The 15,672-nt window shown below is 40.7% G+C and overlaps 1 protein-coding gene across 7 annotated transcripts in view; it reads right to left on the reverse strand.

Annotated features, from left to right (window-relative positions):
- The window catches only part of LOC140952097 (uncharacterized), a 32,683-nt gene continuing 17,011 nt past the window's right edge, over nucleotides 1-15,672 (reverse strand). For 3 of the 7 annotated variants that reach the window (XM_073401516.1, XM_073401518.1, XM_073401517.1), the window contains 3 exons: nucleotides 4,402-9,726; nucleotides 3,066-3,905; nucleotides 1-1,958 (listed from right to left, as the gene is read on the reverse strand). In XM_073401516.1, the coding sequence (XP_073257617.1) occupies nucleotides 1,905-1,958; nucleotides 3,066-3,905; nucleotides 4,402-9,726 (6,219 nt within the window). In that variant the 3' untranslated portion in view covers nucleotides 1-1,904. Of the gene's footprint in view, nucleotides 1,959-3,065; nucleotides 3,906-4,401; nucleotides 9,727-9,851; nucleotides 10,053-10,483; nucleotides 10,866-12,219; nucleotides 12,351-15,672 lie in introns of those variants that run through there. The other 4 variants (XM_073401521.1, XM_073401523.1, XM_073401520.1 and 1 more) reach the window with 4 other exon arrangements.

Here is a 15,672-nt window from a genome sequence, read left to right on the forward strand (position 1 = left end):
TTTTTAATGGGAAAGAATTTATTGAAAATGACGTCGATATGTTATTCTTATACATTACAACCGCCAAGAAGAAATTCGTATCCAGAAATAAATACAATTTTTTTTCCTGAAAACTTTACATATCTAAATCCAACATAATTTAAAATTTACATAAATAGACCATGTCTGAGATAAATTAAAGATATGAAGTTTCTTTAATAATTTAATTTGCATGAATCTAAAAATGTCCTCGATTTACTATTGTGATGCCATAGTCATTTTACTAATCTTGCTTGGATTTAGGTCGAGGTTTAAAGAACGCTACACTCACGCGGGACTCTCGCGCGGGCCTAGATATCTCGAGAGATGCGCGTAAGAACGTGACGATATCTGGAGGGGCACCATAACAATGCTTCTAAAGAGTGTTTCAGAATTGATTCTTTTTAAAAATCCCTTTTCTATAAAAAAAAAAAAAAACTATGGCATTCTTCTCCTTAGAAGATTTTTGCGTCTGTAAATCATTCAGTGTAGACGATAACATTCTTCCTACTTGGAAATAAGGACCAGCATTTCAAAATAGAAGAACCGGATCCCTATAGGGGATCTAATCAGCTATAAATGTATGAACAACGGAAAGAAGCAGGGCTGATATCAATCATTTACAAGTGAAATATCGTGCCTTTCGAAATATCAGCAATAATTATATTCCCACATGTAAAACCAGCCTTGCTTCCTTCCGTTGTTCCGCCGAACAAAACTTTTAACTTTCACTATCATAATAACTATACAATCCTGACGAGTGAAAAGGAAATGATTCGATCACTTGTGTATACATTAATGTGAACTAATAGCGAATAACAAAACACAAAACATAGATTATCTCCCTGGATCGCTTTGTACTCCATCATACGCGTACATCCTATGGGATACGGGATATGCATTGTTTGCGCCCGAGCTAGGCGCGACCTCGAATCTTCCTCACGACATTTTTAGGGAAGAACCTCGACATCCCATGGCAATTATTTGTTACTGGCTGTTGCAAATTTTACACTGATAAAGACACAAATTATAACAGAAGAAGAACTATATAACCGAAAGCCTCCGAACAATTTAACCTATGTAAAATTCTGGCCTATTTCAGTTCGGCTTTCCATTACCGTCACTATAACCAAAAGTACATTTGCCTGTGGAATAATTCAGCGCCATACCATTACAATCTTTTTCTAGATGTGAATTAAAGGGAAAATTAATCATCAATGAATAAATTTTTGTCTAAACAGTTTACATCCAGTCGCATAATAAAAGGAAATTGTCGTCTACTTTATATTTTGGCAACCCTCCAAAGTCCAAATTTTATTTCAAACCGGCGATTATTCTAGGGCAGAGAAAAACATGTTTTCAGTTATGGATAAATTAAACCTAGAAAAATCTTTTCCAGTGTCTTCCACGAAACTGGTACTGACTTGTTACGTCTCATTGCTTCTATTTATGTATTTATGTATCTATTTTATTATATTTTTTTACAAAAAACTCATGAGAAAACGTCAAATTGATGCATCCAGTTGGAGACGTGAGAATATTAAACTGTTATTCCGAATTTTGGTCAAAATTATGCTACAAGAATCGAATTTTAATACTTTCCTCAAGACTGCCCCTTTAACTTGGGTAAATTGCTGGTTTCTGAGGCGTGGATGAAATTAAATGAGTGAACATTCAGATGAAATGTTTCAAGCAAAACTATTATATACTCTATTTGTATGAGAAGATGAAAAATCACTTCTTGAATTAAACCAGAGCTCTTAACGTTTCCGCATGCCTGACCTTTCCTTTGCATGCAGCACACTGAAGGCACTGGGGTCTAGAATGAATGAAATCAGCATTTTTGTCTGTTTTCATTTGAAGTTTCATATCGCGCTAAGAGGTGACTATTGACGCTTATTCTGACTGCACTCTCTGTTGTGTGTTCCCCAAGCTGACAACTGCAAAATGAGAAGTAAATAATTTGCTGTTAGAATTGAAAAAAAAAAAATAGAATATCCGCATGAAACACCTTTTTTTCAGAGAGTTGGTTTGCTCTTTTCATAAAATACTACAAAAACCAATTATGAGCAATCTATTGAGCGGCACCAGCCTTGAGCAAAATCGCTTCCTTTAAGCTTGCAGTCTTTCATAGATTTCTGTCAATAATGTATCGGTTGGTCAACCAATTTAACATAGAAGGTAGGAAACTGCTTCCAGTGGCTAACAGTTTTCTTCAAATGTTACACAGCCTTTGTGGCAGGAGGTCCAAAGGGAAAGTGGAAGAGGAAAATCGGCGAAGGGAAAAAGACACGAAGGGCACGCAAGGAAGAAGGGGGGACTCCTCTACCTCCCTCTCCTCTCCCCTCCCTTAACTTTCTGTTCCTTTTAGTAACCCCTATCTCTTTCGAGCGCTTAGCTCGTAGGCAAAAGAGTACACCAAACGTTGCTCAAAGACCAAATTCGCTGTAAAGCAGGCGTTGACACGGGGCGAAGACCTGAAACAATCATTTAAGCCGATACCAGCAGCGAGCAACCCTTGTAATTACCTTAGTTAAAACCTGCTAGTATATCCTATTGCAAATATTGGAGCACGGTCTGTTGATTTTTATAAACCACTTATTGGCGTACACTGATATTAACCACCTGTTCCAATCTCGGAGCTGATGGCAAGTCAGCAAATCAGAATATAACATTTGCAACGGAGTACCAGCAGAATTTTACTGATCATAAGTAATTAAAGAGAATGGACTTACATGATCATTTCTAAAATTCTTTGGTTGACATAGTATCGATTTTATAAGGAGAAAATTGTTTATAATCACTATGGGGATGAACTCGAATGTGGTACACAACTACGAGGTGTAACACTAACGTAGTACAGTAGAATCCCTTTTTCTCGAACTGCCGGTTTTTGAAAACTCCGATAATTCAAACCAACATTTACTCTCCTTTCCCAATCAAACTCTCTAATTTTCAAACTACCAACATTTCCTATCCTTAGGAGGTTCAAAAATTGCACTTCTATTGTACCATACAGAAAAAAGAGTAGGTGGTTATTTATCTACCTGACAATCGGAGCTGCAATACCACGCTGCCTGACAACCAGAACACAGAAACGACGCATCACGTTTGCACACCGAGCAACGGTTGACGTCATCATCATCGTGCTTACCGGCGGGGCCTTTCCCGTCTTCTCGCTTGGACATCAGGGGTCCCCCCTTAAGGGGCATGAACCCGTGAAGTGAAGCTTCAGAATGAAGACTTTTTCTTTTCTGCTCCATGCTTTCCTGCGCCCGACCGCCTTGCCCGCGATTTCGATGCCAGATCGTATCTCGATCATACAAGGTGCTATTTGTTGACTGTTTAACAAGTTCATTTTCCCGCTGGCGGTTAATTCTTGCATCAGGGGTTTCGCTCGATTTCTCTCTTCCTTGGGAGGAGGTTAAAATGTGGTGGTTCTTTGATTCCTTTCTTTCGGAGTGCAGAAGGTTCGTACTCGAATGTTTAGAGTGCTGCGCTAATCCGGGTGATGAAACCGACACTTCACTGAGCTTAAGTCTCTTTACTCTCTCATACTCTTCTCGATCTGCTAAAGGACCAAAACGTGGGGGCGAAGAGTGACGGATTAAAATTCCACCATGAGAGTCCAATTCACTGAACCTTCGTTTTCTTTCCTCTGCTATCCTTTCCATTAACATGAACCTTTCGCGGTCAGCGAGTCGCTTTTCTCTCGCCCTCATTGCGTCTATATGCTCTCGCTTCTGCTCCATTCTCAGCTGATGTTCTTTGCTAAATACAAGTGGATTCACTTTGTCTTTGAGTTCCGCATGCAACAGTCTTCTATTGGCCTCTATCTGCTCTAAACTCAGCCGTTGCCTCTCTCTTTCTCTATCGCGTTCAAGGTCCTGCAAAATTCGAATTGTAAAGAGAACGGCTATTAATTGAATACGTTAGTAATAATTTACAATAAAAGCAGGTAATCGAAACCTTCCTCAATAAAAGGTAAACCGGTAACATGTGCGGCAAAGCATTATATTGGTTTGCCTTTACCTTTCATGGATTAGGTTAAACAGCTGGGATTGTTTAAAGGAAGTCAGAGCCAGATGACTACATTTCATAAGACTAAGTGTATGCATTACAAAGGAAGGGAGTTTTTCATCTTATGTCATATCATAAGTTCGACACTCGAATGAAAACAGTATCTTTATGCAGTACGTTCTCTGCAATTTTTACACAACTACATATATTTTGAGTGCTTGCTGGTTGCAAGAGTATTGAAAATGTACAATGAGGAACAGGATAACTGAGCAACAGTTCGCAAAAACTCATCGTTTTTATAGCAGAGTTCTAGAGTAAACTCGGCAGTGACAGATTTACTGACGAGATAATACTAAATCTAACCTGTTCTCTAAATAGGGACCCGGGTTTCCCAGCTGCCGCAGCCAGCCTTTCCATGGCTTGTCGTGAATTCATCATCGGGCCAAACTCTCGAGAGGAAAGTGAAGTTGGTGGAGAGTATGCATGAACTTCTGAGGGTAAACGAGAGGAGTCAGGACCTCGTCTTTCCAACGAACCATCTGGCCTAACAAAGATCGATTTGCCGATCGGCGAGCCGCCTTTACTAATAGGCAAGGATGATGCCATCCGACTTAGTAATTCTCGATGCGAAGGCTCCGAGGCTCGAATCACTTCTCCGCGTCGGTGCATTTCCAACTCGTGTAAAGCAACCATCCGAGGGTCAATTCGGGGATCCAATCGACCAGGAAACCCAGTAGGGAGGAAGGCTCTTTCTGGATACAACTTATGACGCAAAGAGGGCGAAACCTCAGACGGCATCCTAGGTCTACTGCTCTCTTCACCACCACGGAGAAGCAACAGGTCATCCGCGCGGTCTCTTTCAGACGCGGCTATCCTGGCGCTGTCCTTGTCTCTCAGTTCTAATCTTGGATCTTTGTCTTTGATCTGAAGAAGATCCGAACTCCGGCTTCTAGTCTTTTGTTCCTCCAACTGCTCAAGGCGAAGCCTACGTTCCATTTCCGGGCTGACTTGTTCTCTACCGCGTTTCTCATCTCTGCTAACAGTTTCTCTCGTTTTTTCAACTTGCATCCTTTTATCTTCAATGAATCTGATACCTGTGTTCATAATACTGGAATGTGACGGTTTCAAGTGGGATGCCTCCAAATCTCGTTCTCGAGCCGTTGAGGGCTCTATTCCACGAGGGCTGACAATTTCAACGCCCTCCGATATCTTTCCAGCGTATATCGATGATTCCTTTGTTGACGGAACTCTTAAAAATGGTGAGCTATACCTTCGATTCAGAAAAATTTCTTCCCGTCTCTGTCTTTCAGATGACAATCTCAAGTCTGCTTCTTCTACTGGTCGCAGACGTGGTGGCCCGGGTTTGAGGAAGTCATTCATGATGGCCCCAGGCTCCCTGTCCTCAACCAAACGCCTGAGTGAAAGTATCTGGTCGCGCTTATCCACAGGAGACATTGATCCTGACCTGTGGCCGCGTCCAGGAGAAAGCAAGCTTGGTTCTGTGGAATGCGGCGGAGTAAGCTTAGCAGGTCCACGAGCGGATGAAGGAAGGCCAGGAGGTACAAACTCCCCTAAGAGTGGCTTGGGCTTCAATCCCTCATCGGGTTTCCCCTTTAGCATTTCTTCTTCTCTTCTTCGGTTGAGCTCTGACAACGTGAACTGCTGATGGTGAGGCCTACGTTCATGCAGTGGAGAAAGGTTAGGTACAACCTGTTCCCTGGGGGATCTATCTGGGGACTTCTGCAGTTGACGAGGTGAAAGCAAGATATCAGCTTCATAGCGCCTCGCTTTTTCGTCGTGTAAAGCTTCAAGTTCTTTTAAGGACGCTGGTGAATGCTTGCCAATTTGCTGAAGGTGTGATAACATCAATGGAGGTCGTTTTCCAGGCACATGCGCAATAGGTTTAACCACTTTAGGCGTTTGGAGGGTATGCTTCTCTCCAAGAGGATCTCTACCAGGGGGAGACTGGCTAGATCCTTTGTCAAACTCGCGTCTCTCGCGCGACATAACCGCGGACAAATGGTCATGGTTGTTGTGATGTCCAAAGCTGTGCACAGGACCATGATGACCAGGGATATCTAGAATTCCAGGTGGGATGCCTCTCGGATTGTTTCCATGGAAAGGACAGTTAACGTCCCGTTTGCAAGGTATTCCAGAGTTCATGTTACCGTGCATATGGTGTCCACAGTTGGCAGCAGAATACCGCCCTCCTTGGGACAGGTGACTTCCAAACATGCTGGGTCGAGGGACTGGTGCACCATGAGTGAGTAAATGTGGAGTGAAGGTCCTTGGAGAATAACCCTTCACGTGCGGGGATGCAGGACCGAGACCTGGCGTTATCGGTATACCACCATCGTGCATCGACGAGACGACAGGAATCAATATGGCGGCGCGGTGAGGTGGAATGTGCATCGATCGGCTAAATTTTTCCCTGATATTGCCAGGAATTGTGGGATTTACACTACCAAAAGGTTTCTTGGGAGAAGTGAAAGAATTGTGCCTACCAGGTGGTGACGAGCTGGAAGACTTTGCAGGCGATTTTTCTCCGTCCTTGTGGCTCGTTTCATTAAAACTGGAGTTTAGTTCCTCGTTTGCTGTCGAGGCCTTGACACCGTTGGCTGTTTCCTCCTCTTCCCGTCTCTTTTTCTCGTCTTCATCGTCGAGAATCTCAATAGGACTCATAATTTTACGCCGTTGGTCTACTTCATTTGATCCTGACTCGTCATTTTTCTGTTTCTCTAAATTCAAGTCCTTTTTCTCCTGAGGTTCGTTTTCAAGTTCGTTCTCATCCACGATCTTTCTTAGTTTGGGTAGAGGTTCCAGCCCACAAGATTCATTGGACGATAAACTGTGTTTTAACGGCGGGGGAGGAGGTTTACTGACACTTCCAACGCTTGAGTCGGCAGCAAGAGAAGGCTTTAATCGAGGCAATGTTCGGGGCACATTCGGAGGAAAACTTTTTCGCAATAAACCACCATGAAGTTCATTTTGGATACTCTCCTTTGACGGACTCCCTGGATTTTCCTCATCGCTATGTTGTTTGGGCGAAAATGAACCAGTGACTTCAGTTGTTTCAGTAACAGGTTCAACGGGCGAGCTCATTAACTTCTCTATCGGGTTTTCTTTGTCACTAGCGTTAGGTAGCTTTGGCTCATCACCAAACTGGTTCTCGTCCTTGTCTTGGTCGTCGCTAGTGTCACGTGTGTGTTGTATCGTGTCCTCCGCGCAAAGTTTATTCTGCTGTAGCAGGCGCTCCACAAGCCAGTTATGTCGAGGAAGATCCCGAGCGTAACGGTTCTGACTGATAAGATGAGGTGGAGTGGATCTATCCTTCTCTTTTTCCTTTTCTTCGCTCTTTCGTTTGGTTTTCCCGATCCTTTTCTCCTTCCTGCCAGGCTCTTTTTTCCCGTCGTCCTCGACTGGCGAGAGAGCGTTTGTCTCCTGACTGCTATCACAATGATCTGAACCAACAGTTCCCATGGCAACAACTTCTTCGACAGTATTGTTTAAGCAATAACCGTCTTCGTTGGGTGATAACAAGCTAGTTTCATCATCCTTTTCAGCATGACCGTTAAACTCGTTAATTCTGCTGTCATTATCACACGTAGAGGGTGGAGGGCTTGACTCCATTAAATTCTTTAAATTATTAGGTCCCGTTGTGAGGCAGTTACCGACAACTTTTGAACGCGCATTTCCTTCTGTTGTCTCTTTACTCTTGTTCCGCGAAACATCCTCATCGCTTTCTGAATCGAGCTGCTTGATTCGTTTAGTTGTCTTGGCGTCTTTTACTGGTGAACGAACTTTGTTTCCTTTAGACTTTCGCCGAGGATTGGTCAAATTCGACTGAGGAATGGTCTTACTACTTTTCTGCTTTCTCCGTTTCTTTTTCTTAACTTTCTCCCGAGTTACCACCGTTCCAACTTCGGTTTCGCTTAGTTCCCCAGCATCCGACATTCCCTCAATGTTGGAAAGTTCCGATTCGTTGGTGACATTCTCAAGGGAGTTATGCTGCATACTACAGGAGTTGCTCTTGGGAGCTTCTTTTTCCTTAAGTTTGGATCCTTGAATTTCTCTTACATCAGCTTTCTCCACTGCAGCACCGTCTGCTGCCTGCTTGTTTTTACTTTCTTTTTCAAGCCTTTTTTCGGTGGTTTCTGTTGGACACACACTGTCGGTTTTTTTAACGTTAATTTCAAAAGCGGACACTTCAGTATCCTGCAACACACAGTCATTTCTGTTCTTACTGGAGTGCTCACATTGCATGTCGGGCTCTTCCAAGAGCCGCGCGATTTTCGAACTTTTGATACTGCTGTGATCTGTTTCCGCAAATTGCTCCGTACACCTTTCATTGCTTTCACTCGCTTTGTCATCGCAGTTTGGATTTCCATCCTCACTTACACACTCACAAGATTCGTATCCCAGATTTGTAATTAATTCTTCTGCAGAGAAAAGGTCATTTTTTACTAAGGACTCCGCTGGCTCGCATGTTTCCTCCAAACCGTTGCAGATGGATTCACTCGCCGAATCAACACCATTTTCGACCGGGCTTAAGGCTTTATTCATAACTGGGCTTCCATCATTTGTCTTCAGTTCCTTCGTGGAATCTTTCTCACCATCGCTAAATGTAAGCTCATCGTCCGTAACATTCTCGAACTTTAGCGGTTCCAGTTCAGGTCTAACATCGGAGTTAGTCACGCTATCTGCACCATACTTAACTTCATCCGAAGAAAACCTGTTTGTGTACCGCATTCCCTTCACCTCCACTTTGCTTTCGTTGATAAACTCAATATCTGTCATTTCCTGCACTGATTCCTTGCGTAAGAAACGATCAAAAAGAGATTCTCGCTCCACTGGAAGCTTACAAACCGTATCACTGCCATCCTTCTGTGCTGGGAGCTTTTGTCCATGTTCATTATTGTACTCGGGCGAATACTCTCCATAACAACGCTCGTACATGGAAGGACTTCGCTCTCTGTCCCCCTCATTACACAATTCCACGTTTACGTTTTCCTTGCACACATCCTCATCATCCATATCGGCTACTCTATCGGCATCAACATTTTCTTTCCTGTTCTCAAACATGTCAGAGTATTTCTTGCTTAGTTGCTCGCGTTGAAGAAGTTCTGCACGAGCAATATCTTCACTGAGAAGTCTCTTTTGACGCGCTAAATCCTGAGTTAGTCTTTGTTTTTCCCGTGGCGCGTCCCGTCTGTGTGAAACAACTTTAGATCCTTTACTTTCGTCCACTTGCGGATATTTTTTGGACTCCCTGGTCGGAGATAATTTTCTGGCCTCGGAATCTTCTCCGAGACGACGTACAGGGGATCCATATCGCCCCGAATGGCGCGAAACATCGTTTCCATGTCTCTGATAATTATGTGAACTTTTACGTTGGGGATTTAAATCTAACTCAGAGTTACGATCAGAATAGTGATCGCGATCACGAACACCCGGGCGACCTGAGGGTCTTCCTGTCCCGCGACCACGTTTATCCCCAGTAGATTTAGATTTGTGGCCGAACGCAGGCTTTCCTCGCGGCTTAGAACCGTCTCGTTGATGCATGTGCGAAGACAAGTAATAACTCGACATATCGCGTGAGGTTATGACCTCACTCCCCTTCTCTCTTGGCAAATCCTTTTCGTCTTCTGTAGAATTTCCTGAACTTATGTAAGATTCTCCCGTCTTGAGCTGAAAAAATAAAAGGGAAAATGATTAGACGCAACGTTTAAAACGAAATGACTATTCAGCGACTGATTGCTGAGTCACTGTAAACAAGTATCCAGTGAGACTAACAAAATAATAACTGAACATACTTGGTTCAATGAGCGTGCTTTTGCGGTGATAAAAATTATTAGCGAGAGGCATATCAATGTTCAGTATCTTAGAAAGACTGTTTCCTGCCAATGGAGTCTGAATATTCCGATTAAATCAACTCAGCAAAAAGCCCGTTTCAGAGGCTACACTGACCAAGTTCCAGAGCAAAACACAGTGAAGATTAAGTATTTTGGAAACAAAACTATTTAACTCACGACTACCTCTATCAGTAATGGCAGCTTTCAATATCTCCACATGTTTGACTCCTTAAGCAATATTTTTCAAGAGCTACTTAAAACCCACATTATCAGTATTTTAGAGTTCGTCTGATATCTTCTTACCGGCGCCAAATGAAACAGAGAAGAAAACTTCAAACATCAACAAAGAGTGTCATGACACTACAATCGACCCTAAAACTTTAGAATAACATTGCAAAAAAGTTCAAAGTCTACACATCAACAGAAAAGCCAGTCAAACTCAAAAAACTTTGTTCAAATTGTGTAATAACAGGATCAGAGGCATCTAATGTTAACACCAAGTAACTCAGTTTTGTTTACGCCAAAAAAAAAAACATACAATACTGTTTCGATTCGGTGCAACAATACTACAAATACAATAAGCAGATATTAACCTCTCAGGCACTTATTTATCAACAATACCGCGATATTCAGCAACGTGGTGAGCTCGATATTGGCCCGACCGTGTGATGAGATATACTATCCTTCGGAGATAAATCACTTATCCGACTCAAGGTGCTGTGTTGTGCCTTGCGTTTTCCTTGAATAGCTACAGAGTATTCGTTAAACAGGTTTACAAGTAAAACGTGCTTTCAACTCGAGAACTTCGGGCAGATGTCATTTCTTTCAGCAAATGACTGCAACAAATAAGGCCTTAAAAGGTGCAACCTGACGCGCGCAGCTGTGACCAGTCGCTCAGTGTATAAAAAGACAATAGAACAGCAAGTATCAATCTTCTTTGTATATCACCGCATATCTTGTAAGAAGAGTGAAAAATAAAAGAAAACAAAAAAATACTTGAAACAACAGGAATTAACGATTTTCACCTCATACCGTCAAAGCTAAAACCACTCCTAGAAGGACTTAATAGCATCACGTTTGAGGTCAAATAATGAATTGTTGTAGATGTATCAGCATTCCTTTGTACTGTGGTTTAAAGTTTTATTGCATCATACCAATTTTTTTTTTCACTCTTGACTCTATAATTTGAGAAAAATGACAGCCTAAACAAAAGTGGCGCTGCATTTTTCATTTAAAATCATAACCGCAAAAAGATAGCCCGAATGTTCCTCGATTACAGCGTTGCTTTGCAAGTATTAAATATTGATGTTCTTCCGGGACGTGTAGGCCTTCCAATTACGACATCGCTTTATTTCAAAAAATTTAAAATACTTGAGGTTAAAGGTGACCATTTTATTAGTTGAAGCTTAGACGGTGGTGGTTATAGACTTCTTTCGCATTTGATTTTAGACCCGGGCCGCAAGGAAACAGCACAACAGGAAACTCTTAATCTGCTCAAATTTTAACCTTTGCAACGTGTCATGTAATTCAGCGCTGAAGGAACTACAAACACGCGGTAGAGCTGAAGCTAAATTTACCATGAGTTAATATATGCTGCCGTATTGTCTATCAGTTTGTTCGTGTTATTTTTAAATGCCTCTTGTCGATTTCCTGTATGAAGGATGTTTTGAGACGCTTAGGCACGCACGCGAATATCGCACTATATAATTCCTTTTTCACTGGTATTTGGTCAGTTCTGAATAGACAGAAACTGAAATAATTTAACGTAGACAGCCACGATAACTAAAGGAAAACATAATGGAAAAAATATATGAAAATATTCACGCAAAACACACTTGCAACTATTTATTTGAATTGAACACAAATACGTGACCTTGTTTACCTCACCCATGACTGAAATAAATCCACTAGACAATTACGTTTGCCGTCTCCGGGTAAAGCCCTAGAGTACATGTAGGTTCATCATTTAAAAGAAAACTGCTAAGCAGAATGGTTGTTTGAAATTGTTTAACAGCGTCCTTACTATTTGGCTCTCTAGTCGAGACATATCCTACGTGTATACATGTAGTGTGTCAACCGGGCTCCTGCCAACGGTTATTCAAATCAACCCAGCGCAAAGCTAAGACCGCAGCTCTTTCCTTTGCGTTGAACGAAGAGGTTCTAACGAGTCTGCGAATGAAATACTAAATTATGAAATCTCCTCAGTTGAAGTTTACTAGCATTTTTGCTTATAAATTGTAACAAGAAAATATTACATCCGATTTTTACCTTCAGTGGTACTGAGTGATGGTTTAAAAATGTAGAATGAAAAAAGTGTGATCGAACTTACTTCACGTTACGGGTATGGAGTGAATTTTAGCCTCTAGTGACTCGACTTCGGCCAAAACGAGCCCATCCGCATCATTCCACTCATCCTTTTCAAAACTTGATTTCCAGAGTGTTTTCCGAGTACACGTGACTTGATCACGTTTCGTGCCGAACTTAACAGAAAGAAAAAAATTCCAGGAGTGGCGGGCCGTTTGTACAGCAAATCAGTAAGAACATTAGCTACGGATTAATGTTTAAGATTTGTAGATATCCCTGAAAGTCAAATTAGATTTTCGTGACGTACGAACTGAAATGTTACTTAGAGATCAGAGCAGTTTTAATAACGCACCTAAAAAATGATCTTTAGTCGATACAAAGAGAGCCTGGAGGCTCCCTTGTAACATCTCTGACTCCGATGACATCCGCCAGTCTTAAATGGATCACACCCGATAAGCGTTTTAGGCACAAATTAAGGCGCTCATTATGTATAACATTATGAATAACAATACTTCCATTGACCTGCTGAGGTTTTTCCAACCGCCTCAGAGTACAAGAGAGAGTCTTGGCATCAGTCTGTTTCCTCTTCGTACAATGCAATGGCGCAAAACTTTGAAAGTACTTCTGAGGTTCTTTGAAAAGTACCTTTTATGGTCTTGACCAGTCTAGACCTACAGTTTTACAAGCTTCCTTCATACTTAATCATTTGTGACTTTTTAACCCTAGTTCGACTTCCACGTAAAACCGTTTTGTTGAGTTAATGGTAGGAACACTGAAGGAAAATAAAACTAGACGTACAGTTTTACAAGCTTCCTTCATACTTAGTCATTTGTGACTTTTTAACCCTAGTTCGACTTCCGCGTAAAACAGTTTTGTTGAGTTAATGGTAGGAACACCGAAGGAAAATAAAAGATCACTGCCACTGTGAGTTCAAGGGAAAAGGCATCACCACAGTGTCATACGGTACTCAAACCACCGATTTTTGTAAACTGGAAAACAGTAGTTTTTGCAGAATTGCGATATCGTAAATAGCGACGTAAAAATAGATAAATGAATAAAATACGGCTGTCAACACCTTACAAGGGCTAGCTAGGATTCACAACATCGAACTGCTGAATAAAAAAGCAATCTTTACTGAATTTTGTTTCTACCATATTCTTAAGCATAAATAAAGAGGAAACCGCCCTCATCCACGTCACGTTTTAAAACTCAAGCAGTTACTTTATCTAATATAATCTCTTGTATTGTAATGTGCTTCCTTAGTTTACCATGCTTCGTACTGTTGTCAGTCATTGCTTTTGATAATACGGAGCGTCTGTCAATAAAACCGGATGAAAGCCCAGCAAAACCGAAACAGCTATCAAGTTGTTACAGTTGGTTTCCAAAAACATTGTAAAAATACAGAAATTAATTAGAAAAACCAAAGGAAACAAAACAACAATTAAGGGTTTTCATTACTCAAGCTGTGGAGCTATCTGTTACGAAGAACAAAGAGAAGGTTCTATACTAGTCCTTCTGTTCCCTCAAGGGCCAAATATTCCACCTATATAAAAACATATCGGATATTATTATAGGACATCGGACAAACTAAAAGCACCATATGAAAGTTGTACTAGCGAACTTCGTCTAAATGTTTAAATATAAGGGGTTAAACATAAAGCGAAAGAAAGACAGGAAATTTTAAGTTTGGTAACGGAACGAGAACAATGTAATGAACCTCGCGGTTTGAACCTGCGCAGGAATGGGCTCCTGACGGCATCCCTAGGCGTGAGCGCCAGTGCCTAATTAGCTAAGATGAGCCATTGGGTTTATGTGACACAAGTCAAATTTCCAAACCTTTTAGGGAGGAAAAGAGAAGTCGAGATTTTTTTGCCCTCATCTCGTGACAAGAAGTTAATTACAGCTTCTTTTTTTTTTTCAATCACAACTAAATTTTTTGCGGCCAAAGGTCTAAACATTTTTCGTTCTCGTTTTTTGCAAAATCTCATCGAGGACGATAACATACCATATGAAAATGAATATGTAAAATAGTTATCGGATGTAAACACTTTTTTCTTTTTCTCAAATGAACAAGTATCACAACTGTGTCAATGCTTTGCATCCATTTAAAACGTGTCAAATGTCTAGGAAAGTGGCGCCGATAAGTCTGCTTGTACCCATTAACGTTTTACTTTCCTCCATAACATAAGCAAACAACAAAAAAAAATGATGCTTGGGTATCCACCTATTTAAAGAGCAAATGATAACCTTCTACATGAAGGACTATTCTTAATTTGTCGCAATTGTGTGTTTAGCGTATACCTTCCCAGAGTCAAAAAAGTGAAAAGCAAATGTATTTTGCGAAAGTCTTGCCAAAGATTCTGCTGAGCTTAGCTTTTCAGTTATTTTAAAGGCCACTCGTTAAAAAGTGTAATACATGTTACATGTTTCTTTAATTTACTTTGAGGTTGAAACATAAAGGGGTTAAAAATCTTATAACTAGATGAGTTTTTGTTGACCAGTGATAACCTGACGTAAATCAGTATAACTCAGAAGAAGCTCTTTTGTATTCAATGCTTGTAAATTCACTTGATGATTAAGTACAAAAGTTTTTCCATCGAACATGAACAGGAGTTTTGGGAAAAAAAAAAAGTGGTTGTCTATATATCTTGCTCTATCATTAACTTAAAATATTAGAGATAGATATCTGATATTAGCGATATGAGATACTAGATATTAGAGCCAGCATTATTTGGTGAATTAACTCAATTAAGAAGGGTCATAAAAGTTTAAGAGGGTTAACAACGCCACTCCCTCACAAAGTGGCTAAATACATGGAATTATAAATGCACCCTAACGAAGGCCATAGACAACATTACGCATATTGATAACAAAAGTCTTGTAAAATCGAAACTCTGTCAGACACATATAATACACAAGTAATAATAGTAATACTGATAATGGTGATGATGATAATAATAATAATAATAATTATAATAATAATAATAATAATAATAATAATAATGATATTAGTAACGGCAATTGAACGGGGCCAGAAAGACTGTGGCTATATGAACATGTTATCATCATAGAAAGATTCAATCACAAAAAGAGAAAGCGCTGGCAATAAAAGCAAACTTAACTGACACTCGGGAGCTACACGTCTGTTACGGTGCCGGATTTACTGTGAATAGGCAAGCCATTGGGCTGCAATTATTTTTAACAATTTTTAACAGCTTTTGCTGACGTGAGGTAATACACAGCAGGTTCAACTTCAACCTTTTTCGATTAAGCGATTATCAGAACAAAAAAGTAAGGCATCAAAATCATTTAAAGTAAACTTATACTTTTGTGAGAGTTACAACGTCGGCTGTTCGCAAGGATTCCTACATACAAAAATTAATATGGAACTCTCCTCTGAAAGTAGTTGTTGGAGATATCTCCCCATGTTGTAATAAGCCTAACGTTATCATACCTGCCTCGACTAGTTTCAACTATT

This window comes from Porites lutea, chromosome 11, assembly GCF_958299795.1.
Source record: "Porites lutea chromosome 11, jaPorLute2.1, whole genome shotgun sequence".
Classification (NCBI taxonomy): Eukaryota; Metazoa; Cnidaria; class Anthozoa; order Scleractinia; family Poritidae; genus Porites; species Porites lutea.